Genomic DNA, 27,805 nt, shown 5'->3' with positions numbered 1-27,805 from the left:
GCCCTGGGCTTCTTTAGTGAGAGGAGTGTTGAGCGCCCCCAGCAGGGTCTGTCCAAGTCCAGGGTGAGGGACAAGGACCAGCCTATGACTCCGTCACAACAGCCGTCCCCGGCCAGTAGGGCTGCACACAGCCTTGGGACAGCACACAGCCCTCAGTGGACAGGTTTGCTCTGAATCTCAGGGGTGGCAACTAGAGCAGAAGTGGGTCCTGGCTCCTATGAAACATGCTCTGGGGAAAGGCCTGGCCAACACTTACCGGCCTGATAGAAACTCAGGTCCTGGAACCCTGGATATCAAAGCTGCAAATGGCTGTCCATGCACATGATAGGCAAACGTCCAGAGAGGGTGGGTCAGCAGCCAGCGATGCCCAGCCGGGCACAGGGCTGTGGAACTCAGGCCTCCACACCTGCCTCAGGCTCTCTTCCCCCCGTTCCTTTGTTCCCTTCACTTCTAAGCAGCCCCTTCCTGAAAAGCGCCTCCCACCTCCTGCTCAACCAAGACCAAATGCTAGAGCACCATTTTGTTGTTTATTACAAACACAAGTTCGCAGGTAAATAATTGAGAGTCTAAAAAAATACGTTAAAATAAATAATCAGAATCATCAAATTTCTTAGAGCAAATAAGTTATATACAGACAGGTGAAGCGGTGCAGGCCCTTCTCACCAAGAGTGTCCCGAGGGTATGAGTGGAGAATAAGGACACTGGAGAGGGAGGGCTGGAGGGGACAGACCCGGGGCGGGGGGTGGGAGGCGGCCGGGACTTCAACCCTGGGAGGGCTTGTTCGGCCTCTGGGGCTGGCTGAGGTGTGAGTGCCCACCACTGCACGCTGTTCCTGGTTCGCAGCCACCAGACAGGACACCTCCAGGTTAGCACATTCCGCATGCCATTCCGTTCAGCAGGGCCTTGGAACTGGAACCAGTGTGGGAGGCCACGCTGCAGCCCGAGGCCTGATAGCTTTCCTGGTGTCACAGAGCTGCCTTGAGGGAGGCCCCCTCCCCAGGGCAAGGAGGCCAGAGCTTGTGCCTGCTCCAGCAGCTGGGTTTTCTGGCCCAGGAAACAGGTCGGAAGGTCTCCCAGCTCTGGGATGCCCCTCTCCTCCTGTATCCACACAGGCTTCCTTCCCAAAGTTCTCCCAGAGTCGAAAGCTATCTCTTCCTCTGCCTGGAGTGTGTAGGTCTGGTCTCCCTCGTCGTCTTCTGCTGTTGCCTAGCAAAGTGGATCTTGGTTGCAGAAATAACCCTGGAATGAAAAGAGGTCAATTGAGCATCTCTGGAGATACAGATCACTTGAGAGTTGCCGTGAGAGGCATCGGTCATAGGGTCTGGATCCCTTATTCATGGCCAGGAGGTCAGAGGGTGGCCACAGCTGACCCTGAAAACAAGGTCTGAACATCAAGGAGAGGCTGGGGCAGTTTAGAAGCTTTTCTGCCCACAAGGAGCTTTGACAAAACTGATGTTCCACATCAAGAGCCACCAGGGTGACTGGACGGCCAAGGGCAGCCCAGTGGCCCTCCCCTGATTGCCCTCTCACTTCCACACCTCTGTCCCTGCAGCTCCTCAGGCTGTTGACCATCCACTCACTCCATACTCCATGTCCTAATATTCCCATTCTTCAAGGTCCAGATCAAGGTGGTCCAATCCAGATATGTATGGATCCTAGCAGTCCTTTGAATCTGGCTGAGACCCTGGTGGGGACTCTGCCATCGTCTAGGTGGCCTCACTCTGGCTTAAGGCATTCTAGCCTGGGAACTGGGAGGCTGGTTCCCAGCTTTGGGAACTTGGGCAAGGGTCTCAACCTCTCTGAACCCCTTTCTTGGTCTGTAAAATAAACGCAGGCCTGAAATGGTGTGCGGCTGAGGACAGACTGGCAAAAACCCTCTTTGCTGATTATAGAATGTCAAGTACTTGCAAAACCTTACCTTGAATTTTTTCATCTTAAGACATTTCCTGGGCCCCCCTAGTGGCTCAGATGATAAAGAATCTGCCTGCAATGTGGGAGACCTCGGTTTGATCCCTGGGTCGGGAAGATTCCCTGGAGAAGGGACTGGCTACCCACTCCAGTCTTCTTGCCTGGAGAATCCCATGGACAGAGGAGTCTGGTGAGCTATAGTCCATGGGGTCGCAAAGAGTTGGATACAACTGAGTGACTAACACTTTCACTTTATTTATTTATGTTTTTAAGATAGTTCCTCAGTATATCCTGGGTGCTGCCCAGCCCATCATCCTGTCTTTTTGCCTATGTTTCCACCTCCTCACAGAGATGTGGACCTCTGAGGGGCTAGGCTGCACCCCGGCACTGGGCAGCCCTGAGGAACCTTCAGGGACAGAAGTTGGGGATGGCTAAAACCTTCAGAGCTCCCATAGGGCCTGGGCTTTCTTGAGGCTCTTCATGTATGTCAACTGCTCTAACCTATAAGAGCCCGTGAGATGGATAGCACCGTTGTTCCTGCCTCACAGACAGGAACCAGAAGCACAGAGAAGGTCAGTGAGCAGACCAAGGTCACAAAGCTTGCTCGTGGCAGGGCTGGGACTTTCTAGCTCAGACGCTGCCCCTTCAGCCACCCTGCCACATGACTGGCTGTGGGTTTCTGTTCTTAAGTCAGCTTGGCTGGACAAACATTCATGGGCACCTCCTGGGTGCCAAGCCTTGAGATGAGCCATGCTGTAGCTACCAGGGAGACAGTCCGGTCTGGGACCCGGGGAGAGAACAGTCTGGGTAGCATCTGTTTGGACCCCAGCATGTGGGAGATGCTTGATTCAGACACAGCTGGAATGAACACCTGGGGACCTTCCACAGTTGCAAACCCTGAAACCCTTAATAAAAGGCCACTTCCAGGCCTGGCGGTAACAAAGAGCCTAGTGGTTAAGAACACAGGCTCTTGAGTCAGCCAGATGCCGTAGCTTGCTGTGTGACCTTGGGTAAACACCTTCACCTCTCTGAGCTTCTATTGGTTGCCCCATAAGGACCCAAGGCATCATATGGAGAATAAGGGAAATGTGCAAGGCATACAGAAGGCACTCAATCGGTGTAGGCGCCCCTCACCTCAGCCGCTGGAGGAGCTCTCCCGCCGTGGCCCGAGTCTTGCCATCCTGGAACACAGCTGCAGGGGACCCGCTGACTGGGACTGCCACCGCCTCAGTCCTGAGTGAACGTCATTAGGGCCCAAGTGAGGGGGCTGTCCAGGGCCCCAAGGCCACCTGGCTGCAGGCCCAACCCAGCCCCCGCCCCGCCCCGCCCTCAGGAGCAGATCCATTTCCACCCTGTGCATCTGGCATCCTTCTTTTCCCAGGTGGGGTGGGGCCTGAGGAAAACTGAGCTACTGGGAATGCGTTCTCAGCCTCAGAAAGAGGCAGCAGGGTGGCTGGCCTCCCAGAATCTAGCCACCTGCAGCCAAGCAGGGCCCTCGGCAGGGAAACTGAGGCAGGGCTGCAGCCACGGCTGGGGTCTCCAGGGAGGAGTTTCTCATACGCCGTCATGGGAACGGGAGGTAGGGGAGCATGGCGTCACTGTTTGCCTTCCCAATGCTCCGTGTGGAGGGAGGAAGGTCCCGAGAGCTCAGAGACTGGCAAAGGCTTTGTGACATCTCGGGGATGGTGCCATGGCCTCCTAACTCCAGTTACTGCTTCTCCACTGAGAAAGCTCCAGAGTTCCCCGAGCCTCAGGTCGGAACCCAAAGCCCAGCGACTAAGGCAGAAGGCCCAGTTCTCTGTCTGACTAGCTGTGTAGCCTGATAGGACAAGTCCCGTTTCCTCTCTGGGCCTGTGCTGCCTCAGCCGTCACCTAGGGAGAATTCCTCTTGCTCAGGAATGGGGACACAATGCTTTCAGAAGCCCTCAGAGCTGGGGGTAGCCACGCCTCTGCTGGCCTCCCAGACACCCCGGAGGAATGGCAATTCACTCCGGTATTCTTGCCTGGAGAATCCCATAGACAGAGGAGCCTGGCAGGCTACAGTCCGTGGGATCACAAAGAGTTGGACACGACCGCGTGACTAACACTACACTACTGCTGGCCTCCCAGACACCCTGCCCTCCAGAGCAGGTCCAGGCCAGAAGTCACCTCTGGCCCCTTGCAGGCTGGGTGCCCACTTACCAGGGCCTTTGATGGCAGAAGGTGGCACAGGCGGGGTCCCTGGCACTGTAGCATTCACAGCGCCTTGGCAGAGAGCGGCGCCGGCGTCTTGGCGGGTTTCCCAGGCCGTAAGGAGCTGTCTGTCTGTGGGCGGGCCGCCAGCAAGGTAGTGGTGTAGGGTGGAGAGAGACAGAGAGAGGATTAGATAAACCAGGGGCATTGGCAAGCTGGGACTGTCCACACAGCACACTGGGACAGCCATCCATACCGCTAGGGTGGCAGCAAAAGCAACCAGCTCCTGCCCTCAAGAATTCCCACTGCAGTTTCCTCCTTACGTGCCAGGGAGCCTTGGGCAAGACCCTTACCCTCTCTGGACCTCTTTCCCTCCCAACCCCCCTGGTCCTGCTCAGTAAGACTCTCAGCATGGGGAGGAGGGGTGGGAGCTGTCCTCCCTGCCCCTCTCCACTCCCAGGCAGCAATTTGAGCTGATGGAGTCAGGCTGGTCCCCCTGTTCTCAAAGAAGACCCCCAGCTAGTCTGGAAGGAAGGGGGAGAGTGCCCTCTCATAGAAGTGAACACTCAGGCTCAGAGCTAAGCTGCCTCCATCCCATCACCGCTTGCCTGGAAGGGTGACACAAGTGTCTCCTGGAGTTTTGACTTTAAAATGGTGAGTGTGCCTGACCTGCACGTGTGCGTGTGTGTATACAGGCCTGTTAGATTGGCTGAGATCGATTTCAGTTTCAGTCTGTCTGAGGCGGGCCAGGCGAAGGGCAGGGCCCCGTGGCCGGTTGGACCAGCACCTCGGACGCCCGAGCTAATTTTAGCCGGTGTGGTTGGAGCTGCAGAGGCTCCAGGTAGACCCAGCACGCAGGGACTGGCAGGGTTCCCGCCCTGAGCCAGTGTTTGGATGCGGATTAGCTCCACACACGCTTACGTGCCGGGCTTCTCTTGTCTTTTGCAATTTGGAGAAGGAAAAAAAAAATACAAACACACAGAGAAACTTCAACCTGAAGTATGCAGTGGCCCGGAGGCAGTGCGGGTGCAGACAGAACAGACAGCACTGGGACCCCACCCCAGCTCTGCCGGGTGACACGGGGCAGGTTTCTTGTCTGTCATTTGGGGACAGCAGCAGTCCCTGCTTCATCGGGGAGGATGGGGGGTGCGTTCACGAGGTGATAAGGCACCAGCAGTGCTTGGCATAGGGCCTGGCACAGTCAAGACATGGGTGCTGTCATTAATCATATTATTCTTGGGAGATTATGCAGAGGCAGCGTGGCAGAGCCGCTGTGCGCTCTGGCATCTGCAGACCTAGGCTGGAGCCTCCTACCTACCACTTACTCCTTCCTGTGTGACCTTGGGAAAGGCACCTAACTTCTCTGAGCCTCAGTTCCCTGATCTGGAAAACGGAGCCAACACTTTCTGACCAGGCTTTTTGTCAGGATTCTCAGGAGACAGCCCTCTGTCTTGCTCAGGCAGCCCCCATGTGGGAACTGAAGCAATAGCTGATTGCTATTGTTATTAGCCCGACACTCCAAGGGAGAACTGCAGTGTGCCAGGGGTTCCTCAGCATGCCAGCATCCCCCACCCCTGCGCCCTGCAACCCCTCTTGGATCCCTCCAGTAGCTCACCCGGGAGTGTTCACCCAGATGATGTCCAGGTGGCAAAAGTAGACGCACTCCTTGTCGAGCCAGGAGCTGCAGGAGCAACGTCGAGTCCGCAGGTGGGAGCCTCGGGCCCGGGGCAAAGGCGCTGGTTGCTCTGGGGTGGGGGTGGTAGCAGCCTGGCTCTTGCCTGCATGCACAGGAGGGAGAGAAAAGTGGAGAGGTGGGTCAGGGCGCCTGGCACAGCTGGGATGGGGGACCCGCCGGGCTCCTCCTCTTGCATAATTGAGGAAGTTGGCATTCTCAGGGCTCAGGAGCCCTGGGCCAGTCTGGGGAAGCCCCAGCAGCTCTGGGTTGGAAGGACCCGTGGCTGCCCTGGGACGGCAGCACTTCTGATAGCACAGCCTCCTGCAGCCCCCAAGCTGCCTGACTCCTGCCCCTGAAGGCTGCCCGGCTGGCTTGGAGGGCACAGAGCCCCAGCAGGAGACACAGACAAACAGCCTCGGGGCTGCTGCAGCTGCTGAGGCTGGGGGGGCTCACCTTCGTGCAGGGCCACGAGCAGGGCTAGAGCGATGGAGCACAAGGCGGTGGGCATGGCGACCATGGCGGTGAGGGAGCGCGCAGGCTGGGCTGGAGTGCGGAGTGTGCCTGTTGCCAGCGTCCTGCTGCCAAGCTGAGCGATAGCTCATTGCCTCGGTGCCCTGGCTGCCTCTTATAACGCCAGGCATGGCTCCGCCCCCTGCCCGTCCAGCCCTGCACCGGTGGGCAGGGAGCCAGGGACACCGCCTCCTCCCAGGGCGCCCGGCCCGCCCCAGCCTCTGTGGTAGGGAGGAGGGCAGGATGAGGGCGGAAAAAGGGGGGAGGATGCTCCCTCTGAGCCTGGAGCACCTCCTGGAGTCCTGAGGCTCCCCTGCTGTCCCCAGGGACCCCTCCCCGTCCCACTGGACCCCCTCAAGTCATCCTCCAAATGCCCGAGCCCCTCCCCCACTCTCCGTGGGTCTTGCCCAGAACTCAGCGTTGGGAGGGAGAGGTCCCACGGGCAAAACCCTCCCTTTCCTTGGAGGAGACCCTGCTTTGCTGCCTGCCTACTGCCAACCAGGTGGAGGGTGTCCCTTCTGCTGTGTGGAAGTAAATGACCTACTCAAGGTTGGGCTGACTTGGGAGAGTCAGAGCCTTCTCTGGGCCTGCTTTCCCCAGTGAAGGACACACTTTACCCCTGACCTCTGACCAGCCTGGAGCCTGGAGCCGCCTCCTCCCCCCTCCCCAGGAAGTGCCCTTCTTTCCTTCTTCTTAATCTATGTGGCCCACAGACTTCTTTGATGCTAAGAAGGGGCCTTCAGAGCCCTTTTCAGAAAGGTGGCTTGTGGCCATGTACACCAAAGGCCCCTGGGAAGACCTCCCATCTTGGCCAGGACAGGATGTCTTGGCTTACCTTCTGAAAAAAAGGCATAGTGATGGAGGGGCTCCCTGGGGGCCAGCATCCTGCTCCTCCCCCTCGGCTGGCTCAGAGTCCCTCCTTCTCAGGGACCCTGTCTCCAGGCACAAGAGGAAAGGCCCTCTCATTTCTCGGAACTCCCAGAACCCGTGCTCTCATGCCTGACTCATGACATTGGGCTTATCTCCCCAACAATCTCGAGGTCCAGAACTCCAGAGAAGGCCGGCCCTGGAGCCCATCCGGCACACAGTAGGAGACTCTGAGTGAGTGCTGTCCGAGGGAGGGGGTGGTGAAAGAATGAAGGCCTGGATTTGAACTGGAGAAATTCAGGAGCCCACTAAAGCCCAAGTTTTACCTCCTGTGTTCAGTTGGGATTTTATCATTAGACATTTAGGGAGGGAGGAATAGATGACTGTGAAGAAACAGCATTGTTTCTTCCCAGGGCATGTGTGTGTGTGTGTGATCCTTGTAGAGAAGAGAAGAACCAAGGAGGGAGATACTGGTTAGCACCCGCTTCCTTCCCTCTGACTGGCTCAGGCTGCAGTGGAAGCAGGAGAAACATTTCAGCGCATGTGTGTGCAGGGCACCACCATCCTCTCTCCTTCACAACCTCGCACGCAGCTGTTCTCATCTGGGTACCAGCTCCACGGCCCCCAGGAGAAAACAGAGACTCTGACCGGAGGCCAGCTGGGTCAAGGTCACACAGCTGGTGTACGCAAGAGTCCACAGCGGAACTTGGGTCTTGTTCTCTCCAGTAAACCACAGTGACTCCCCGTCCAGTGCTCACACCCTCCCCCGTGTGGCGCCTCTCTAAGAATTTAGAAGAGTTATTTCTGGAATGAGGTGAGCAATGCTTTCAGTCATTTCTATGAGGCTCCAGGAGAATATAAATACGGAATTAAGCAAGGTTAGGGTTGTGGTGGCGGTGGTGGAGGGGGGAGAAAGAGGATTCAAACTACTGAACTGTGAAGAGATGACAGAGGAAAAGCAGGTCAGCGGGGAGAAGGAGGGGGTCGGGGAGGGGAAGAAAATAAACAGGGAGGCTGATAAAGACAGGTAGGGAGAGAGAGAATAAGGAAGCAGAGTGCAGCGAGAAAGAAAGAACTCGGATTTGAGAAAGTAAAAGAGAAAGACCATCGGAGTGAGAGCGAAGGTTCTAACCTGTCTAATCTTTACACAAATGTAAAGTGCCTGCTGAGGACAATAGGCAACCAGAGGCTCCAAGTCTGGGAAACATAATAGAAGAATTAAAGAGACCAGGAGACAGGATCCCTCTCTGCTGTGAAAGGAGGATGACGACAGGACAGGGGCCGCCGCCCGGCCTCGCAGGGTCAGCTCGGGAGGCTGTGCCCAACTCCAGTGTCCCTCCTTCCTGCCCTCTGCTCGAGCTGGGCAAGCAGGGCTCCTGTGAAATGGAGACGCCGGACCTGGGAACCTGAGCGAGCCCAGGTCTTAGCGGGTGAAAGTGTTCCGGGAACAGCACTACCTCACTGGCAAGATTGGTTTCCAGGTGGAGAAAATTAAGCTGAGTTAAAAACAGCAGTTTTCTTTATTCCCTCTTCCCTTGCCTTTGACATGAGCATGGTTTGTCTGCACAAGCCAACTGCTCCGATACACACATGGATTTCCTTTAGCTCCTGGCCCGTGGGCTTCCTAGATGGCTCAGTGGTAAAGAATCTGCCTGCCAATGCAGGAGACATGGGTTCGATCCCTGGTTTGGGAAGATCTCCTGGAGAAGGAAATGGCAACCCACTCCAGTATTCTTGCCTGGAGAATCCCATGGACAGAGGAGCCTGGCGGGCTTCAGTCCATGGGGTCACAAAAGAGTTGGACATGACTTAGCAACTAAGCAACAACAAGAACAAGAAGAATATCCAGCCCTAGCCTCCTAGGTCTCTTGGCCTGGGCGCCGACAGTCACCTCTATGCCTCCTGGCTGACTTGGCTGGACCCCTCAAGCCCATTGCTCGGGCTCCTACCGGCTGCCCCCGCCAGCTGCTCTGCTGCACTGCTCACCCCACCTGGCCCCGCTCCCTGTCTGGGCTGGTAAAGGCTGCAGACTGAGGGGCAGGGATTCATGGGAGGTCACCCTGTCAGAAGCTGGGGGAATTGTTTTGCACACAAAATAATTTGCTCCACTTATGCTTGGCACCAGCCTAATCCAAGAAGCAGAGATTTGTGGGGAGGGCGGGGCTGGCAGAAGAGGACAGTTGGGGTGTATTTTTGGGTGAAGAAATACTCCATGCTAGGAACTGCCTTCTAGAAATTCTCTCTGGTTTCCACTCCCATTGGGCAGATGAGGTAACTGAGGTCCAAGAGGAGGAGCAACTTGCTCAAGACAGAGCTGGGCTGGACATGCTCTCTGGGCTACTAATCCAGACCTACCCTTTCCTGCACACCAGTGTAGTCCCCAGGGGTCCAAGCTGAGCCCCCTTGGGTCCCTTTGAGAAGGGCTGTCAGGAAGGATCCCACTAGCAAGAAGGCAGGGACACTGGGATGGGCCTAGGCCACCTTCTTGGGGACCCCAAAGCTTCTTTGATCACCCCTGTACGAATGATAAATTTGGTCCCATCGAATAGTTGTCCAGTGGCATGGGATGGAGGAAGCACAAGAGTGAAGATTAAACATCCTTCTGATGACGTCCAACAGGGCAGGAATGGGCTAGAGTAGCTACCTGGTGTTGTAGCAGTGGGCAGCTTTGTCCCCAGCTTTGCTATTCATGTTGTGTGACCTTGGGCAAGGCCTGTCCCTTCCTTGGCTTCCCTGGACAGCTTTTCTCTCTTCCCATCGACTGTGAGGGGCCTGCTCAGCTCAGATAGCCTATGACAGACAGAATCAACCTGCCCTGGGTTTCCAGCTCCCAAAATGCAAGCTCTGCAGACTCTGTGAGTTCATTGCTATCATTCCTGCTCCCAGCCTGGAACCCTTTGCTCTTTCACTTTCCGGAAAACCAGTCACTTCCCTGTTGTCACCTGGCCCCACCGGGTTTCAGGAAGCTCTCTTGTTTGCAGCCCCAATGGAAGGGACACAGAGTCTCAGTCGCAGGCACATACCATGCAGGCAGCATAGCAGAGTGAGCAGCTGGGCAGATGGGGCTGGCCAGGGGGGATGTCTGGACCCTGCAAGGAATAGGGGTCTGGGGAGGGTTTGGCCCTGGAGCCAGCCTGAGTTGGGGATTTCAGGACTGAGGGAGCTTAGACATTCCCATAATGACCTGTTCCCAAGTTATGTCCTCAGGACTATGGGTCAGGACTGCCCCCCCTCAAGCCTAGGGCCACTCAGCCTCAGGGCCTCTTTCTGGTGGGTGGTCTGGGCCTCCTGCCATCGGCCACAGCTTACCCTGAGCCAGCAGGGCCTGCCACCACCCACGGCATCGTCCGCACACTGGGTCTCTGCAAGAGTAGCCTCGGTCCTGTGGGGCCAGCTCTCCTGATCTTCACGGCTTCCCTGGGAGGACACCCCCTTCTAAATTCTCCTCCTCCCTCCAGCTCAGCCCATTGGAAAGATTTGTAGCTCCCACATGAACTACTTTTAAAGGAATAATTCATGTGCCCAGTCTGCTATTAACCTAAGGGTAATCAGAACAGGGTCAGCAAGGCCCATGGAACTGCTGGAATTGCAGCCAAAACCAGACACTGTTCAGTCAAGGCACACTTGTCAAGAAGAATGTGAGTCCCACTGAACTTTTTGAAATAAGAAAACTAATCCAGGGACTGAGCTTTCAAGATGGAGGTCTCTAGACTTGAAGTTTTGGACTTTCCTTCAAAGTGCTAAGGGCCCAATTCTGCACTTGGGTACACATGGATTTAATATATTCTGAGCTCTATGTTAGGTGGTTACATACATTATGTCCATTAATTGTTATAACCTACCTAAGGGGTGGGTACTATAATTCGTTCCTATTTTATAAATGGGGAAACTGAGGTTCATGCCTTGTCCAATGTCAGACAGCTAGGAAGTGGCAGAGCCAAGGCTGGAAGGCAGATCTGTGTAACTCCAAAGCCCTAATCCTGAGCCCCGGGTGTCCCCTTGCTGAGCCAGTTCTAATTACCCTAAGATGGATAACAAACAGGACACATCAATTACTCCTTGACAAGTACAGCGTCTGGAGAGCCTCCGCAGCAACGCTTCTGCAGAGGTCACCTCTTTTGCTCCTAACTAGGCAGAGAACTCTGTGCAGCCTGGAGGAAGTGGGAAGCCTAGGAACATACTGCATCCACAGAGGGGCGTCACTCCCACAGCAAAAACACCTCACATTGCCTATGCCTGCGAGGCCACTGACTGAGGACTAGTCACAACTGTTATGTAGGCATGGGCAGTCCATACCACTTTCACCGGATACCCACAACAGACCTGGGATGCAGGCTGGGCTCATGACTCTCACTTGATTGGTGAGGTCTTTCCAGACAAGATTCTCACTCTACAGCTAAAGAAGTGAATTCTTCAGGGTCACACAATGAACAAGAGGCAGGACTGGAACTTTTCCCTTATACTCATCTGCTGTGGGACCAAGAACCTAAATCACACATTCAATGATTCCTGCCTCCCCCCACCATCTATTCACCTACTCATCCATTCATCCCTCCTTCCATCCATCCATTCAACCTCCCATGTCCACAGCCATCCATCCATCCTTCCATCCATCATTCCTACTATTGGTCCATCCATTTATCCACTATCTGACATTTTGTCCATCCTTCCATCCATACAACCAATCTCTCACCCATCCACCCTCCATCATGACAGATGTGGTTAGAGATATTGGAAAGGTCAAAGAGCTTTGAATGGCATGTTAAACTTGTCCTGGAAACATCTGGTTATTTCCGGTGGAGAGGGGTCTCTCCCCCAAAATGATGAAATCACTGAGATACAGTCTTCTTTGGAATCCCAACTCCAGGGCCTAGCACACAGGCCTGGGCACACGGTCCAGGCCCAAAGCTGGAATGAATGTACAAGATGACTTAATCTCATCAGACAAAACTGCCCTTGCAGGGACACCACTTACGACGAACATTTATGTCCCATTTTCTGCCTGATAACATCTTCATAATGCTCTATTGATGAAGGCTTGGACATAATTTCTAAAAGCAAAAGACAGGCAGCCAGAGAGGGAAAGTCCCTTGGCCTATACCTAGATGAGGAAACTGAGGTCCGGGGAGAAGGAACAGCCCACCAGAGATCCTGGAGATCCAGAATGCCTGCATTCTCCTCTCTGAGGCCCCTGCACTTGGAGGGGCTGGAACCCAAGCCTTCTCCTCCCTCCACTACCACCAGCCAAGACACGCAGCTGGTGATTTTGCAGTCACACCCACCCTGTTGCCTAGAACCCATACTTTCCAGGGCGCACCCAGGGCCCCACCAGGCGGCTGTCTTCCCTCTGGGAAGGGGTGAGCCACCCGGAGGCCGGGCCATGCAGAAATACAGTATTTCATTCTTCATTTAACAGCTAGCCCCAAGTGCCTAGCTGCCTCTGACATCAGGCTGGTGAGGTCCGGGGTTCCCACTGTGACTCTAGGCCTACATTCCTGAGCAGAGGTGTGCCTAGGATACCTCCTTGCCTCAAGGCTTTGGCCCTGCCCGCCCAGCTCCTGGGAATCCTGAGCCATGAAAGACCCAGGAGGGGCCTCGCTGGGCTCTGGCAGGCAGGAGGGCGGCCAGGAACTGAAGCCACTGCCTGGGGCAGGCTCAGGGTGTGGGGGTGAGTCAGGGGCCAGCCCACCCCTGGAATCTCTGAGGCTCCGCTGCTCTGGCTGCCAGCTTCAAAGCCCTGTGACTCAGACTCCAATCCCCCACTTACCCCCAGTGCCCAGCACTGTGTTGGGCCTGATGGAGCTCAGGGCTGGGGCTACCAGTCTGTGTTCTCATTTTGGGGCTCACCAACCATGTGACTAAGGGTATAGCACTGTTTAATTTTCCCGAGTGTCAGAGGTCACATCCCTCCGAGACTCCTAAGAAGAAAAATGCTACTTCATAGCTGCAAGGAGGCTTTGTGGCGGAGCCCATGGAAGGTTCAGCCCATTGCCTGGCATAGGGGTTTCTGTCAGCAAGCCTCTGCTATCCCTCCCTCCCTCACCTCTGGCTGCAGGGTGTGTGTGGGCATCTTGGTGTGGACACACTCCTGCAAAAGAGTGATGTGCGCATGTGTGTGTTGGAGGGATGTTAGTAGAAGCTGTGTGCATCCATACACCATGAGCCAGCTGCACCACGAGCATCCCTTCCACTGCCCTGGGTCACACAGTCCCTCCAAGTGCCCAAGGCCAGCCTGGCTTCTCCACTCACCCACGTTTGCCTTGGCACAGTGCCTGATGCCACAACAGACATGAGGGGTATTGAGACTTGGGTCAATGTTGCCTTCCTATGAAAACCAGGCTTCTGGAGCCAGGACCTGGCCTGGTGTCAGCGTGAAGCATCTTGTTCACTCCAAATGCCCACCCTGGCATCAGGCCTGCTTGGGACCTGACTTGGACCTATCTTTCCTTCCTTTTCCCACCAATGCTGACCAGGGTGCCCACAGCCTACCAGCCCAAGAGGCTTGTCACTTCCTGAATACACTGCACACCTTCTTGCCTCCCAGCTTCTGTGCAAGGCGGGCCTCTCCTCCTCCTCCCATTCTTAGTTGATTTATTTTGCCCAAACTCAAGGCCCATCACAAAGGTTGCCTCCCCCAGGTGCGTGCATGCATGCTCAGTCATGTCTGACTCTTTGCGACCCCGTGGACTGTAGCCAGCCTTCCCAACTCTATCCAAGACATGAGCTCTAACTCATCTCTGAACACCCACAATATTCTCATCCATAGCTACCTTTGCAGATGGCACTAGTGGTAAAGAATTCGCCTGCCAATTCAGGAGACATAAGAGATGCAGGTTCGATTCCCTGGGTTGGGAAGATCCCCTAGAGTAGGGCATGGCAACCCACTCCAGTATTCTTGCCTGGAGAATCCCATGGACAGAGGAGTCCATGGTGTCACAAAGAATCGGACACGACTGAAGCAACTTAGCACACACGCACATAATCACCTCTGGCTATGCTTTATTTTATGTCTCTGAGGGTTGGCTAGTAGCTAAGGGCTCTGATTCTGGTGTCAGAATCCCTCTTCCCCATCACACATGCCCTTTCCTCCTTTTTTGAGCTCCAGTTCACTCACCTGTAAAATGGGTATAATCACAGTAACATGGCTGTGTAAGGATTAAATGAGGGAGAGCTCTATCAGTGGTAGCCATCATTATTACTGACTATAACTATTTACAGAGCCTGGGTACACTTTTGCTCTCACTTCATCTTTACAGCATAACCCTTTGAGGCATGTCAATGCGTCTGTTTTCAGATGCGACTTCAGACTCTGAGAAGTTAGAGAGCTTGCCATGTAATGGTTGGGGTTTGAATCCAGGTCTGTTTGACCCCAGGGTCGGTGCTATTTCTATCCCCTCACCCTTCACTTATTCGACCTCCCCCAGCCTCTGTTCCTTCATTCAGATCACATGCTCAACACATCACTGGTTGAAATGGAAATGAGGAGATCACAGAAGTTTTCTCCTGGGTCCACTCCTCATCCACTGGCCCCAGCCCAGGCTTGCTGGGTCCCCATGGCCCAAGGAGCTGCCTCTCAAGCATTACGGGGGAAGACAGAGACAAAGATAAAGAGTCTCCAGTACCCAGACAAGCTCTGAGAATCTCCCAGAGTGCTCTCTGAGACTGGGAGGTGAGGGCATCCCCAGTCCAGGAGGCAGCTCCCAGGCTGGGAAGAGGGGGACGCGGAGGTGCAGGCTTGGGCTCAGCTTCCAGCTGGGTGGCTGCAGACAAGCCCCTTCCCTGTCTGAGCATCAACTTTGTCCTCTGTAAAATGAAGTGCTTCTTGGGTGGCCTGGTAACTGTAAACTGTGAGGCCAGCCCCAGCCAGAAAGACCTCTTCAGAGAGCCTTCTGGACCCACTGAGGGAAGTGGGGTGGTCAGCCTGCAGAGGGGACCCCGGAACTTTCCAACCTGGGAAGCCCTTCCCTGATGCTACTCCATCATCCAACGAAGAGCCAGACCATTGCTCTCCATCGCCCCATCATTCATTAAAACCATCCTGGGATCATTTAACACCTGGCACACTCTTTTTTTTTTTTTAAATTGGGGTATAATTGCTTTACAATGTTGTGCTATTTCTGCTGTACAGTGAAGTGAATCAGCTATACGTATACATACATCCCCTCCTCCTTGGCTCTCCCTCTGCCTGCCCGCTCCATCCCACCATCTAGGTTACCCCAGAGCACTGAGCTGAGCTCCCCATGAGCTATCTGTTATACACAGGTCACTTTAAGATTTAATTACAGCTACTGTTTATCCACATAAACAAACAGTTGATCCATATGTCTTCCCTGGTGGCTCAGAGGTTAAAGTGTCTTCCTGCAATGCGGGACACCTGGGTTTGATCCCTGGGTTGGGAAGATCCCCTGGAGAAGGAAATGGCAACCCACTCCAGTATTATTGCCTGGAGAATCCCATGGACGGAGGAGCCTGGTGGGCTACAGTCCACGGGGTCGCAAAGAGTCAGACACAACTGAGCGACTTGACTTTCACTTTTCACTTTCACTGTTTATCCACATAAACATTTACCCATGTCTGGTCCCCAGGTGCCAGACACGGCTTGACCTTTTACATGTCTTATCACATTTAGTCACCACAGCAGGAAGGCTCTCTTCTTCTTGTTCCCATTTTGCAGGTAAGGAGCCTGAGGCTGAGAGAGGCAAAGTGGCTTATGTGAGGCCATACAACCATTTGAATCTAGAGCCACTTGCATTTTTAAGCAGGATCCTGGCCTCAGTGATGCTGTAGGAAATCTTCATGGGATGAAGCTGGTTTTACTGTTGTCCTCCTTCAGATGGGAAAACTGAGGTACCTTGTCCAAGGTCACCCATCTAACAAGGAAGGAGCTTGAATTGGAGCCCAGGTCAGTCTGAGCCCTTGGCCTGAGGCCTCAATCTCAATTCTAGATTTTCCTGTCAAGGCCAGAGAGTCCCTGAAAGCAAGTTCTGGAGCTCGACCTCAGGGCTTAAGTCTGGGGACAGCAGGAAAAGTGCCCCCATCCCTCAGCCTGGCTCCTGGGCCGTAGGGAGCGGAACCCTGGGAGCTTGGGGGAGGGGAATAGTCTGTTTACACAGTGAGCACTGTGTCAGGTAGTGAGGTGAGCGATGACTCAGGGTGGGAGGCCCTGAGAGGGTGGGCAGGTAGCGGGAGCAGCCCGGCCAGGTCAGACCGTCGCTGGAGTTCCCTGGAGGAGGAGGGTTGGGGAAGGCAAGGCTGAGTCACAGCAGCGAGAGCCGACAGGGAGCGGGGATGGTCCAATGACCTCACGCTTCCATCTGAGCCCGGTAAGGAGCGTCGCGCCCAGGTGGGCCTGGTAGGTCCATCTTGGCAGGATGGGTACCCTTCCTGTTTGGCCACCCATAGCCAGGGGGCGTCTGTGAAACCAGAGGGCTGCCGTACAGGTTCCCTGAGGCCTGGTGTTGCTGGAACCCCGAGCCCCTACCCTCCTGGGGAAGCAGCTGTTACACGGCACAGGGCAGAGGTATGGGAGACGCCACAACTGTGCTGCGGGACCAGGCCAAGCTATTCCAGCTCTCTGAGCTTTGACTTCCTCCTCTGTCTTACATTCATGTGAAGATCTCATAAGCTGGTGACTGTTGTCCAAGCCCTGGCACAGAGCTAGTGTCCTAGGGTATAGGGAAAGAGTGTTAGTAGCTCATTCGTGTCCAACTCTTGTTGTGTTCCATAGATTGTAGCTCACCAGGCTCCTCTGTCATGGAATTTTCCAGGCAAGAATACTGGAGTGGGTAGCCATTTCTGTCTCCAGGGGACCTTCCCCACCCAGGGATTGAACCCAGGTCTGCTGCGTTGCAGGCCGATTCTTTACCCTCTGAGCCACCAGGGAAGGAAAGAGAGAGACAGCCATCACCATCCAGGAGGCCACAGAAGAATGGAGGACTGTAGCAGGGGGGCCCTGAAGACCCTGGTGGCAGAGCTGCATGCCTGTGTCCTGGCTATTGACTGTGCTGCCTTAGTTGAGGGCCTTTTGATCTCTGGGCCTCAGTTTCCTCGTGTGTCAAATAAAAATAATAACTCTAGACTCTAGGGAGGATACTGGGAGTTCCACCACCTTAGGTCAGTATCAGGGAGGGAAAGAACAGGAACCATTCCTCTGGGGCCCAAAGCAGTGGGGGAGTCCCCCCACTAAGCACCTGGAAGACACAGTGGTAGCCTTGTGAGGTCACTGCCTGCCCCCCACCCCAGAACTCCCCAAGGCTGGTCCGGAGTGGGTGAGGGTTGCCAAGGTCACACAGAAGCCATCTGAATGGTTCCACCATCCAAGGGGTGGGGGGCCTTTATCTCCCCAGATAAGAGGCCCTGAATGGGCCTGGAAGGCCTTGTGGCCTCAGATTTGGGTGACGCCTGGGGGTAGGAGGAGAGGGCCAGAGCTGGGCTGGTTCAGGCTGACCATAAAGCACCCACTTCTCCCAGTGCCTCCTCAGCCTGAGTCAGCCCAGGGCTGCGGCTGCTTCTGAGTTCATCGCCTGCCTGCCCGCCTGCTGCCCAGCCTTGGAGACCAGGCCCCAGGCACAAGGCAGGTCCGTAATAATGACTCGGTGATAAGACAGCTGTGTGGGGAGCTGTGCCCACGCGCCAAGCATTCTCTCTGCCTTCATTCATTTGATCTTCCGAACAGGCCTGGGAAGCAGGCAAGGCAGGGCCTGGGAATGGAGAAGTTCAGAGAAGCTGCAGAAGTTGCCCAAGGCCACACAGCCATAAGCAGAAGAGAAGGGTCTTCAGGCCCCAACGCTGTGTCTGTTGTTGTCATGCAGTGGACAGACTGAGGCTGCTCTGCAAGATTTGGGATGGGTCTGTGGGTCTCTGTCCCAGCTGGAATTTGAGGAGAGGGCCCTTGAAGGCATTTTCTTGGAATAGGGACCTGGGAGTGTCTGTGGGATAAGGGCCAGTGTGTGTTCTGTGTCAGGCTTTGCTTTGGCCAAAAGGGGAGGACAGACAGAGAGCTACAGGACCCCAGAGGAGTGAGTGCCTACCTCTGCCTGAAAGGTCAGGATGGCTTTCCAGCAGAAGAGGCATCCAAAAGAGGCTATGAAGGTGGAGAAGGCATGCCAGGCCAGAGGTATGGTGTGGGGAAAGGCTGGGAGGCCTGAAAGAGCATGACATGTTCTAGAAGCTGGAGCGAAGCGTGTGAAGGATCCAGAGATGAAAGGAGCTTGGAGGCCAGGGTACAGGCCTTGCACACCCAGCCAGAGCTGACCTCTTCTGAGTTTAAAGTGGGGTCACCTCCTGGCTTCCCAGGTGGTGCAGTGGTAAAGAATCCTCCTGTTAATGCAGGAGATTCAGGAGCCATGGGTTCGATCTCTGGAATGGGAAGATACCCTGGTGTGGGAAATGGCATCCCACTCCAGTATTCTTACCTGGAAAGTTCTGTGGACAGAGGAGCCTGAATGGCTACATATAGTCCATGGGGTTGCAGAGTCGGACACAACTGAGCAACTTAGCACACAAAGGGGAGCCATTTGCATCTGTGCTGTGGTGGCCCCGACCCGCTGGGACTCAACCAGTCCTGGCTCGGGTGGGGGTGGGGGTGTTGAATTCCTTCTAGGGGCTTCTCTGGACTATCAGACAAGCCTCAGATGGCAGACACCACAACTCGGGGAAGAGCTGCCCAGTTCATTTTGGAACCTGAGAACAAAGCCACCTGGTGGCCACCTCATTCCTACACACTCAGGGCAAGCCTCTGACCCTGACACAGGACAGATCCCAAGAACTCCACCTTCCCTGAAATCAGGCTGTTGGGGGAGAGAGGCCAGGCTGGCAAAGGGAACACGGCAGGGACCCTCCTGCTCCCTCACTTTCCCAGGGAGTACAGGCAACTCCGTGCTCCCCAGACCCCTGGGGAGGCCCAGAGGAGTGTGGCTAGGCCTGGCTGGTTACCCCAGGCTCTCTGTACTTTGGTAATGGCCTAGATGACCAAGGGTGGTTTGAAGGCTTGTTGAACCAAATCTGTCTTTTCTTCCACAGATCACACTTGAACCTTCAGTGTAATTTCCCTGACAATCCCTTGAGGGCATCCTTCACAGTCACCCCACCTTACAGGTGAGAGATTAGAGGTTTAGTGAGGTGAAGTGAGGGACCTGGGCTCAACCACCAAGGGTCAGGGCACAGTGAGAACACCCGCTGGGCACCACACATTTCAATCCGCACTTTAGCATATAGGGGATACATGCAGATTCTGGGACCTTACAATTCATATTCATAGCCCTGCAGCTGGCTAGCACTTGTGCCTGGGTGCATGCTCAGTTGTGTCTGACTCTTTGCAACCCCCTGGACTGTAGCCCACCAGGCTCTCTGTCCATGGATTCTCCAGGTGAGAATACTGGAGCGGGTTGCCATGCCCTCCTCCAGAGGATCCTCCCCACCCAGAAACTGAACTCATGTCCCCTGCCTCTCCTGCACCGTGGGCAGATTCTTTACCACCGAGTCCCCAGGGAAGCCCACACCTGACCTCAAGCAAATCAGTGTCTGTGCCTTAGTTTCCCTGCCTGTAAAAGGATGATGTATTTCCTCAGTATTTCCTCATAGGGTTGGTGTAAGAATGTGGGAAAAGAACTTATATCAAACGCTTAAAATGGTAACCGGCACATCCCCATTTTGCAGAGGGGGAAACTGAGGCTCAAAGACACGCAATGCCTGCATCTACGCCTTATCCCCAGCCTGCCACCCGTGCCCGATCACGCGCCCACCCCCATGCGGTGGCCCTGGCTATCGCGGGGACCGACGTGTCCCCCAGTGCCTCTTGCTTTCCTGCCTGTTTCGAGAAATCCTGGGACAGGGGGCCCCTGGAGAGCGCGGAGCAGGTGAGTGAGCAGAGGACTGGAGGCGGCCGTGTCTGGCCCGCCCCCGCCTCCCGACCAATTTTGGGCAAAGCAGCGGCTGTGGCTGCGGCGCGCTACGTGCAGGCGATGAGTCAGCGCGCAGGAATGCGCAGGACGCTTTGTTCTCTGCTCTGCCGGCTCTGCTAAGGAACGTGCTGGGGCCCGGGTGCGGCGGGCCTGACATCACCGAGCGGGCAGCGCCGCCACGTGCCGCCGGGGACTCAGGTCTTAGCTGCCCGGCTGGGGACCCCAGGAGACCTCAGGGAGGCCAGCCCCCTTCCCAGGTCTCAGTGGCTCTGACTCTAAAAGGTCCTGGCGGCCGGAGCTCTCTATGCGGGGCACAGGGCAGCAACCCCTGGGGGCAGGGTCGGTGGATGGGAGGAGAGGTCGCTTAGCCACAGCGAGACCCCCAGGGGCCCCTGAGGACGCTACGTGGGGTCCAGGGCCTGTTCTCTACGTGAAGCTGGTATGGGAGAAGTCCTGCCTCCTTGTGTGCCTCCCCCAAGTCACTCCCCCTCTCTGGACCTGGGTCTGTCCAGCTGACAAGTGGGGTGATGCTGGCTTCTTGGTTTTTTCCCTCCCCTGAGTCCCGTGCTGGACAATGAGGTCTCAAGTCCAGATGTGCCTTGGGAAGGAGTGCAGAGGCCTTGAGAAATCTTTGGAAGCTTCGGGGGGTGCCCGTGAGGCTTTTTGTGCCAGTCCATGCTTTGATCTAAGTGCAATGCCGTCGGATGATGAGAACAGCCTTGAGGGGAAGGCGCTGCTGTTTGAAGAACTGGAGGCGCAGAGAGGCGCAGGCACCTGCCCCAGGGGCAGTGTGACTGGGTCCCTCTTCTTCCTGAGAGTGGGAGGGCAGGCTCGGCTCCCCAGGCCTCTCAAGGTTTCTGACAGGGCAGCCCTGGTGAGTGTGGTGTGACACCTTGAAGGTGCACTTCTGGCTGTCCCAGAAGCAGCAGTGGTGACAGGTCAGAATCCTTCTGCCCTCTGTGACCTTGGGCATGCCACTTGCCTCCTGGTCCTCCCATGACGGCACTATCATCTTCCCATTTTCGCTCCCCAGCAAGTAAATGGCCAAGTCTGTAAACAGAACCTGCAGGGGACAGGCAGCGTGGCCACTGGAGTATAGGGAAGGCCCCCAGATGGATTTGTTTCAAGCTCTGACTCTCTTCTTCCTTCCCTCATCCATGAGGTCCTGAGCACCAGGGCCTAGCCTGCTCCTCCCCAGCAGTTCCACCCAGCAAATAGCTAGAGCTGGAGGGTGAGGGACCTAGTTGGCTCAGGGGCCTTTCACAGGAGGCCACCACTTGTCACCCTGGCCTCAGAGACTCAGGAACTGGAGGCAGGTCTCCGCTGGGGCCCCTGCCAGCCCCTCTTCCTGCTCGGTCTCTTCTGGAACACTGTGGTCTCTGTCCCTCTTAGGCCATGTTTTCTATATGAAGATGGAGAATGACCTCTCTCCACCCCAGGGCTGAACTTGCAGAGGCCATGTCCCACCTTCATTCCTGCCATTTCTTGGAACCCTGACATGTTCCCCAGCTTCAGTTGGTTCCCCAGGGATGGGTGCTGCCAGAAGAGGCCAAAAGCCTGGATGGCTCTCAGCCTCCCCCTGCCGTCTCTATGTAGCTGTGACCTGGGAGAGCCCTCTCTGCAACCTGGGCTGGAGATCCCTGCATGTGGGACAGTGGTTTTCTTGTGCCAGCAGTGTTTCAGCCTCATTTGCAAACCTCTCCATCAGGGTGTGAGATATGCCCCTCGGCAGAGGCCGCATGGCCCACTGGTTAGGTACTGGTGTCTGGAGTCGGCCAGCTAGGGGACCTGGGTAGGTTACGCCGCTTCTGCTCCTCAGAGTCCCCATCTGTATGTGGGAGCAGGGGCCCTTTTGTAAGCACTCAGGGAGTTGCCAGATGCAAGCGCCTTCCCTAACATACACTGGCTGCTGAGTCAGTATGAGTCCTGCCTGAAGAGTTCTGGTGACTTCTACATTGTCTCCGTCATCTCTGACTTGAGCCAGTGATGACACTATGGGCCTAGAGGCTGTCATACAGAGTGAAGTCAGAAAAACAAATATCGTATATTAACACATACGTGTGGAATCCAAAAAAAAAAAAAATGGTGTAGGTGATCTCATCTATAAAACAGAAATAGAGACACAGATGTAGAGAACAAAAGATGGACACCAAAAGGGGAAAGAGTTGGGGGAAGAATTGGGTGATTGGGATTGACATATATATACTATTGATACTATGTATAAGATAGATAACTAATGCAGAGTACATCATGAGAAATGCTGGGCTGGAGGAAGCACAAGTTGGAATCAAGATTGCCGGGAGAAATATCAATAACCTCAGATATGCAGATGACCCTACCCTTATGGCAGAAAGTGAAGAAGAACTAAAGAGCCTCTTGAAGAAAGTGAAAGAGGAGAGTGAAAAAGTTGGCTTAAAGCTCAACATTCAGAAAACTAAGATCATGGCATCCGGTCCCATCACTTCATGGTAAACAGATGGGGAAACAGTAGAAACAGTGAGAGATTTCTTGGGCTCCAAAATCACTGCAGATGGTGACTGCAGCCATGAAATTAAAAGATGCTTACTCCTTGGAGGGAAAGTTATGACCAACCTAGACAGCATATTAAAAATCAGAGACATTACTTTGCCAACAAAGGTCTGTCTAGTCAAGGCTATGGTTTTTCCAGTGGTCATGTATGGATGTGAGAGTTGGACTATAAAGAAAGCTGAGCACCGAAGAATTGATGCTTTTGAACTGTGCTGTTGGAGAAGACTCTTGGGAGTCCCTTGAACTGCAAGGAGATCCAATCAGTCCATCCTAAAGGAGATCAGTCTTGGGTATTCATTGGAAGGACTGATGTTGAAGTTGAGACTCCAGTACTTTGGCCATCTGATGTGAAGAGCTGACTCATTGGAAAAGACCCTGATGTTGGGAAAGATTGAGAGCAAGAGAAGAAGAGGACGACAGAGGGTGAGATGGCTGGATGGCATCACTGACTCAGTGAACATGGGTTTGAGTAGACTCCGGGAGTTGGTGACGGACAGGGAGGCCTGGCGTGCTGCAGTCCATGGGGTCGCAAAGAGGAGGACACGACTGAGCGACTGAACTGAACTGAACGGAATGGGAATCTACTCGTCAGTAGGAGGGAGTAGGGAGCCCTACTCAGTGCGCTGTGGTGACCTAAATTGGAAGGAAGTCCAAAAAAGAGGGGATATGTGAATACATATTGCTGATTCACTCTGCTGTACAGAAAAAGTAATACAACATTGTAAAGCAACTATATGTTAATAAAAATTAGGAAAAAAACAAAACAAAACAAAACTCCACTCCTCTCCTGTTGATCTCTGTGGTCATAGATTCCTCTGGGTCATAGATTCTCCTCATAGATTCTTCTGTGGTCATAGATTCTTCCCCAGTGAGGATGAAAGACCCCACGCCAAGAATGACCCCTTCCAGCTGAGACCAGGCCACTGCAGCCCAGAGACCCAGTGCCCTGCCAGGCAGCAAGGCCGTGCAGGTAGAGCCAGCTAGCTGCCTTGGATGGAGAACGGTGGTCTGTGCAACCCTTTGGCCTCTGGGTCCCCGAGGCGGAGGACGCGGGGTGATGAGAGAGGAGACTGGAGCATGTTAGTGTCTGCACGTGCCCCCCTGCACTTCCTGGCACCCTAGGGCTCCACCTCGGCCTGGAACGCCTGCCTGGATTCCTGCCCGTGTGGTTTCCCCTGGGCCTCTCCCTCACGTCTGCTGGCAGAGCATCCCCAGCTGTCTGCATTCCTCTGCTGTGAAGACGGCCACTTCAGGGCCAGGCCGGGCTAGGACACCACTGACTGTGGGAGCGTGCGTGCTGGTAGGTGTGCAAGGTCACACCTGTGGGCACCGGCCTCGCTGAGCTCGCGCATAGCTGTGCCCTGTGTGTCCATGTATGCATGCATGTGTGTGTGCAGGAATGTGGAGAAGGGGCACGGACACCTGTGTGGATATGCATGAGTGCATGAGGAGTTCAGGGGGAACTTGCGGATCCCCGTGGCCTCAGGGACCCATGGGCAGGGACATGAGCTCATGCATGATGTGGGAGTTGGTGTGTGTTTCCCATAAGTGAGAGCCCTTGCATGTGTGAGGGTCATGCACCCAGAAGTGGCCTCTCCTGGGCTCAGCTCATAGCCACTGAGAGAAACTGGAGGAAACAAGAGTAGGGGCTCAGGGTGAGCTCAAGCATAGAGTCCATTAGCCTGGCTGAGCTGAGAGTTCCCCTATTTAACCCACACACCAATCCCAGGAGGGATGAAAGTGGAGTCTGAGGCTTGGAGAGGGCCAGTTACTTGCCCAAGGTCACACAGTCTGTAAGTGGTGGAAAACTGAAAGTCACTCGGTTGTGTCCAACTCTTATAGCCCATGGAATTCTCCAGGCCAGAATGCTGGAGTGGGTAGCCTTTCCCTTCTCCAAGGGATCTCCCCAACCCAGGCTTCAAACCCAGGTCTCCCATATTGCAGGCAGATTCTTTACCACCTGAGCTACAAGGGAAGCCCGTAAGTGGTGGAGCCAACCTTCAAATCCATGTCTGCCTGACTCTTGACGCTTTCAGGCAGAGCAGGGAGGCCAGGGAACTGCTGCAGGGGTCATAGCACAGGAGAGACCAATGCACCGTACAGCTCAGGGCTGAACTCTTCCCTTGGAGGGCAGTAGACTTTGAGACGCCCACCCATGCCTCTTGTACCCAGGCCCCCACCTGCTCCAGTGGCTGAAACATAATAAATATGCACGTGAAGTCATTGCTCTGTGTCAGGCCCTGGGTAAATGCTTTGTACTAATCTCACCTAATCCGCCCCAACACTCTGAGAGGTTGGTATTATTATTAGGCTATTATTACTATAACTATATGTAAATAATACGATGTGGCTGTGTGCTCAGTCACTAAGTCGTTTCCGACTCTTTGTGACCCTGTGGACTGTAGCTCGCCAGGCTCCACTGTCCATGGGATTATGCCTGGTAAGTCACTTCAGTCGTGTCTGATTCTTTATGACCCTATGGACTATAGCCCACCAGGCTCCTTTGTCCATTGGATTATCCAGCAAGAATACTGGAGTGGGTTGCCATTCCCTCCTCCAGAGCGTCTTCCCCACCCAGGGAACTGAACCTGCATCTCTTATGTCTCTTGCATTGGCAGACAGATTCTTTACCACTAGCGTCACCTGGGAAACCCAAATGTGGGTAGACACACATGTCTATATGTACATACATATAACATCACACTTGTGTTCAACTCTTTGTGACTCCATCGACTATAGTCCACTAGGCTCCTCTGTCCATGGGATTTTAGTATTATAAACAGTATTATTTGGGCTTCCCTGGTTGCTCAGTAGTGCTAAAGAACCCACCTGCCAATGCAGGAAACGCAAGAGACATGATACAATCTCTGGTTCAGGAAGATCCCCTGGAGGAGGAAATGGCAACCCACTCCAGTATTCTTGCCCCCAAAATTCCATGGACAGAGGAGCCTGGTGGACTATAGTCAAAAGGGTTGCAAAGAGTCGGACACAAATGAGCGCCTAAGCACAAGAATACTGGAGTGGGTTGCCATTTCCTTCTCTAGGTGATCTTCCTGACTCGGGGATCGAACTCATGTCTCATGTATTAGCAGGTGGATTCTTTACCATTGAGCCACCCAGGGAAGCTCAAATAATACTGTATATAATATTTATTATATAGAATAATAATTCTTATTATTCTCATACTAGAGGTGAGGAAATTGTGGTGCCAACATGTTAAGAAACTTGCCCCAAATCTCATGGCTGAAAATGGTGGAGGGGGATATTGAGCCCAGGCAATTTGGCTCCAGAGTCCCAGTGCTGAAGCCCTACATGTGTGGCTCGGGCCAGCATTTCCTAGTGTTTGAGCCGCCAGCTTCATCCCCTTTCTGCTGGGTGGTCTCCAACTCTACCCTACATGCAGGCTCAAGGGAGTTGAGGGCCGGGGGTACCAGGTCCCCGTCTCACAAATATGGAAACTGAGTCTGGGCTGGTGTAGTGCCTGGGCCTGATAAATTGACTCCCCCAGTGCCGCCCTAGTGTCACCAGCTCCTAACCTGCTGTGGGATGTGAGGCAGGTGCCCTGCTCTCTCTGGGCCTGTTTCTGCCCCGCCCCCAGAGGGCAGGCAGGAAGGGCTGTCCTGAAGTTTGCAGGCAGGGCGCCCTGGGAACAGGTGGGGCAGGCCTGGCAGCAGACACGGAGAGGGCAGGCGGGTGAAGGTGAGACCGGGCCAGGGCTGAAGTCGAGGTTCGGAGCAGGTTTTCCCAGGCTGTGTCTGAGTAATCCTGTGTCTATATTTATCTCTTCCTTTCTTGGGTGAGCAAACAGAGGCTGATGCCAGCCTGGCCTGCCACCCCCCAGGCCGGCACGTTTCTCTCACCTGCCGGGTGGCCCTGGGGAGTACCGCAGTCTTGGCGTTGAGCTTGGCTTGGCCCACGTAGGACACACAAAGATGTTGGAACCCAGTGACTTCCGTGATGAATCTAATTGACAGTGGTGGCCTGGGAAGCTCTGCGGCAGCCACTGCATGCGTGGGCAACCCTGACCAGGGCCTGGGCAATGGCCGTGCACTGGGGGCCTGGGAAAGCCCTACCCAACTCAGGAACAAAGGGCCCCCTTGGACTTCCCTGGTGGTCCAGCGGTTGGGAATCTGCCTGCCAGTGCAGGGGGCACAGGTTGGACCCCTGGTCCGGGAAGATTCTGTATGCTGCAGGGCAACTGGGCCTGGGCACCACAACTACTGAAACTCGTGTGCTCTAGAGCCCATGCTCCACAACAAGAGAAGCCAGCGCAATGAGAAGCCCATGCCCCACAACGAAGAGCAGCCCCCACTCGTCACAACCAGAGAAATCCTGTGCACAGCAACGGAGACCCAATACAGCCAAAAATAAAGAATAAAAAAATACATATTTTAAAGAAAGGGTCCTCTTATCTCAGACAATGATGTTCTCTCCTCCATTCATACTTCAGTGTAAATGGCAGCCCCTGGTCCCTCCAGGATCTGAAATTTCTAGAGGTCTAGAGTCAGACCACTCTGGGGCTGAATCCTGGCACTCTGATTTCAGACAAATAACCTCTCTGGGACTTGATTTCCTTGCTTGCCAAACAGGGCCAATAGTTTCCACTCCTCAGGGGTCCTGTGAATTCATAACACTCAAGTGTTCTGCACTGACAGATGGGAGGGGCTCCACGGGGCAGGGGTCACCGGTCCCCACCTGCTTCCACCATCCAAGGCCCAGGTCCATGGCAGTGACAGTGGACCCACAAAAGACCACAAGGGGGGCTGTATGTGCCTGACTCTCACAACATGCACTTGGTCATGGATGCCCCAATTCTGAGAGGTGCACGCAGCCTTAGACCCCAGATGGATTAAATGAGTTGGGACTTGGACCCTGAGAAGACCTCAGAAGGGACCAGATACTCACTGCGCTGAGCCCCGTCTCCACGGCAAATGGGGAAGGACAAGCAGTCAGTCAGGCCAAAGGGATGATGGGAACAGAAGAGCATCTTACGAAGAGATATAGCTCAGCCTGGACCAGACCTGGGCTCCATCCCCGACCCCAGCCAGGATGATGGCCGGCTAGGTCTTTGCCCCGATTCTGGCCTCTGCCCTGGCGGTGCTACCTTCCTGACCTTGGGGAACCCTGGGCCAGGTGCACGTGCACCGCAGCTCTGCCTGCTTCCAGGTTGGATTAGGCAGAGTCCGAGGACGTGCCGGGCTGGCAGGCTCCCGGGCGGGGCGGCTGCCGACGCTGGGGCTGC

General features: G+C 54.8%; 1 protein-coding gene across 2 annotated transcripts; it reads right to left on the bottom strand.

Annotated features, from left to right (window-relative positions):
- Positions 1 to 426: 426 nt before the first annotated feature.
- On the bottom strand, positions 427 to 27,805 carry EDN2 (endothelin 2). 2 transcript variants are annotated; one of them, XM_043461707.1, is made up of 5 exons: positions 6,209 to 6,466; positions 5,696 to 5,858; positions 4,090 to 4,212; positions 3,043 to 3,141; positions 427 to 1,239 (listed from the first exon to the last, which is right to left on the bottom strand). In XM_043461707.1, the coding sequence occupies exons 1-5, from the start codon at positions 6,270 to 6,272 to the stop codon at positions 1,146 to 1,148; spliced, it is 543 nt and encodes a 180-aa protein (XP_043317642.1). In that variant the 5' UTR covers positions 6,273 to 6,466; the 3' UTR covers positions 427 to 1,145. The 2 variants fall into 2 exon arrangements, with proteins under 2 accessions (XP_043317642.1, XP_043317641.1); XM_043461706.1 differs by lacking the exon at positions 6,209 to 6,466 and adding an exon at positions 27,469 to 27,805 and having other exon boundaries at positions 428 to 1,239.

This window comes from Cervus canadensis, chromosome 2, assembly GCF_019320065.1.
Source record: "Cervus canadensis isolate Bull #8, Minnesota chromosome 2, ASM1932006v1, whole genome shotgun sequence".
Lineage (NCBI taxonomy): Eukaryota > Metazoa > Chordata > Mammalia > Artiodactyla > Cervidae > Cervus > Cervus canadensis.
Note: the sequence above shows the minus strand (reverse complement) of the source record. Positions and strands in the feature narration are given on the sequence as shown.

Coding starts and splice junctions, on each gene's coding strand:
- EDN2 (XM_043461706.1), bottom strand. CDS start 27,550: ATGCTCTTCTGTTCCCATCATCCCTTTGGCCTGACTGACTGCTTGTCC. Junction 5,859..27,468: donor TGGAGACGGGGCTCAGCGCA/GTGAGTATCTGG, acceptor CTGTGCATGCAG/GCAAGAGCCAGGCTGCTACC. Junction 4,213..5,695: donor ATCTGGGTGAACACTCCCGG/GTGAGCTACTGG, acceptor GCCCGCCCACAG/ACAGACAGCTCCTTACGGCC.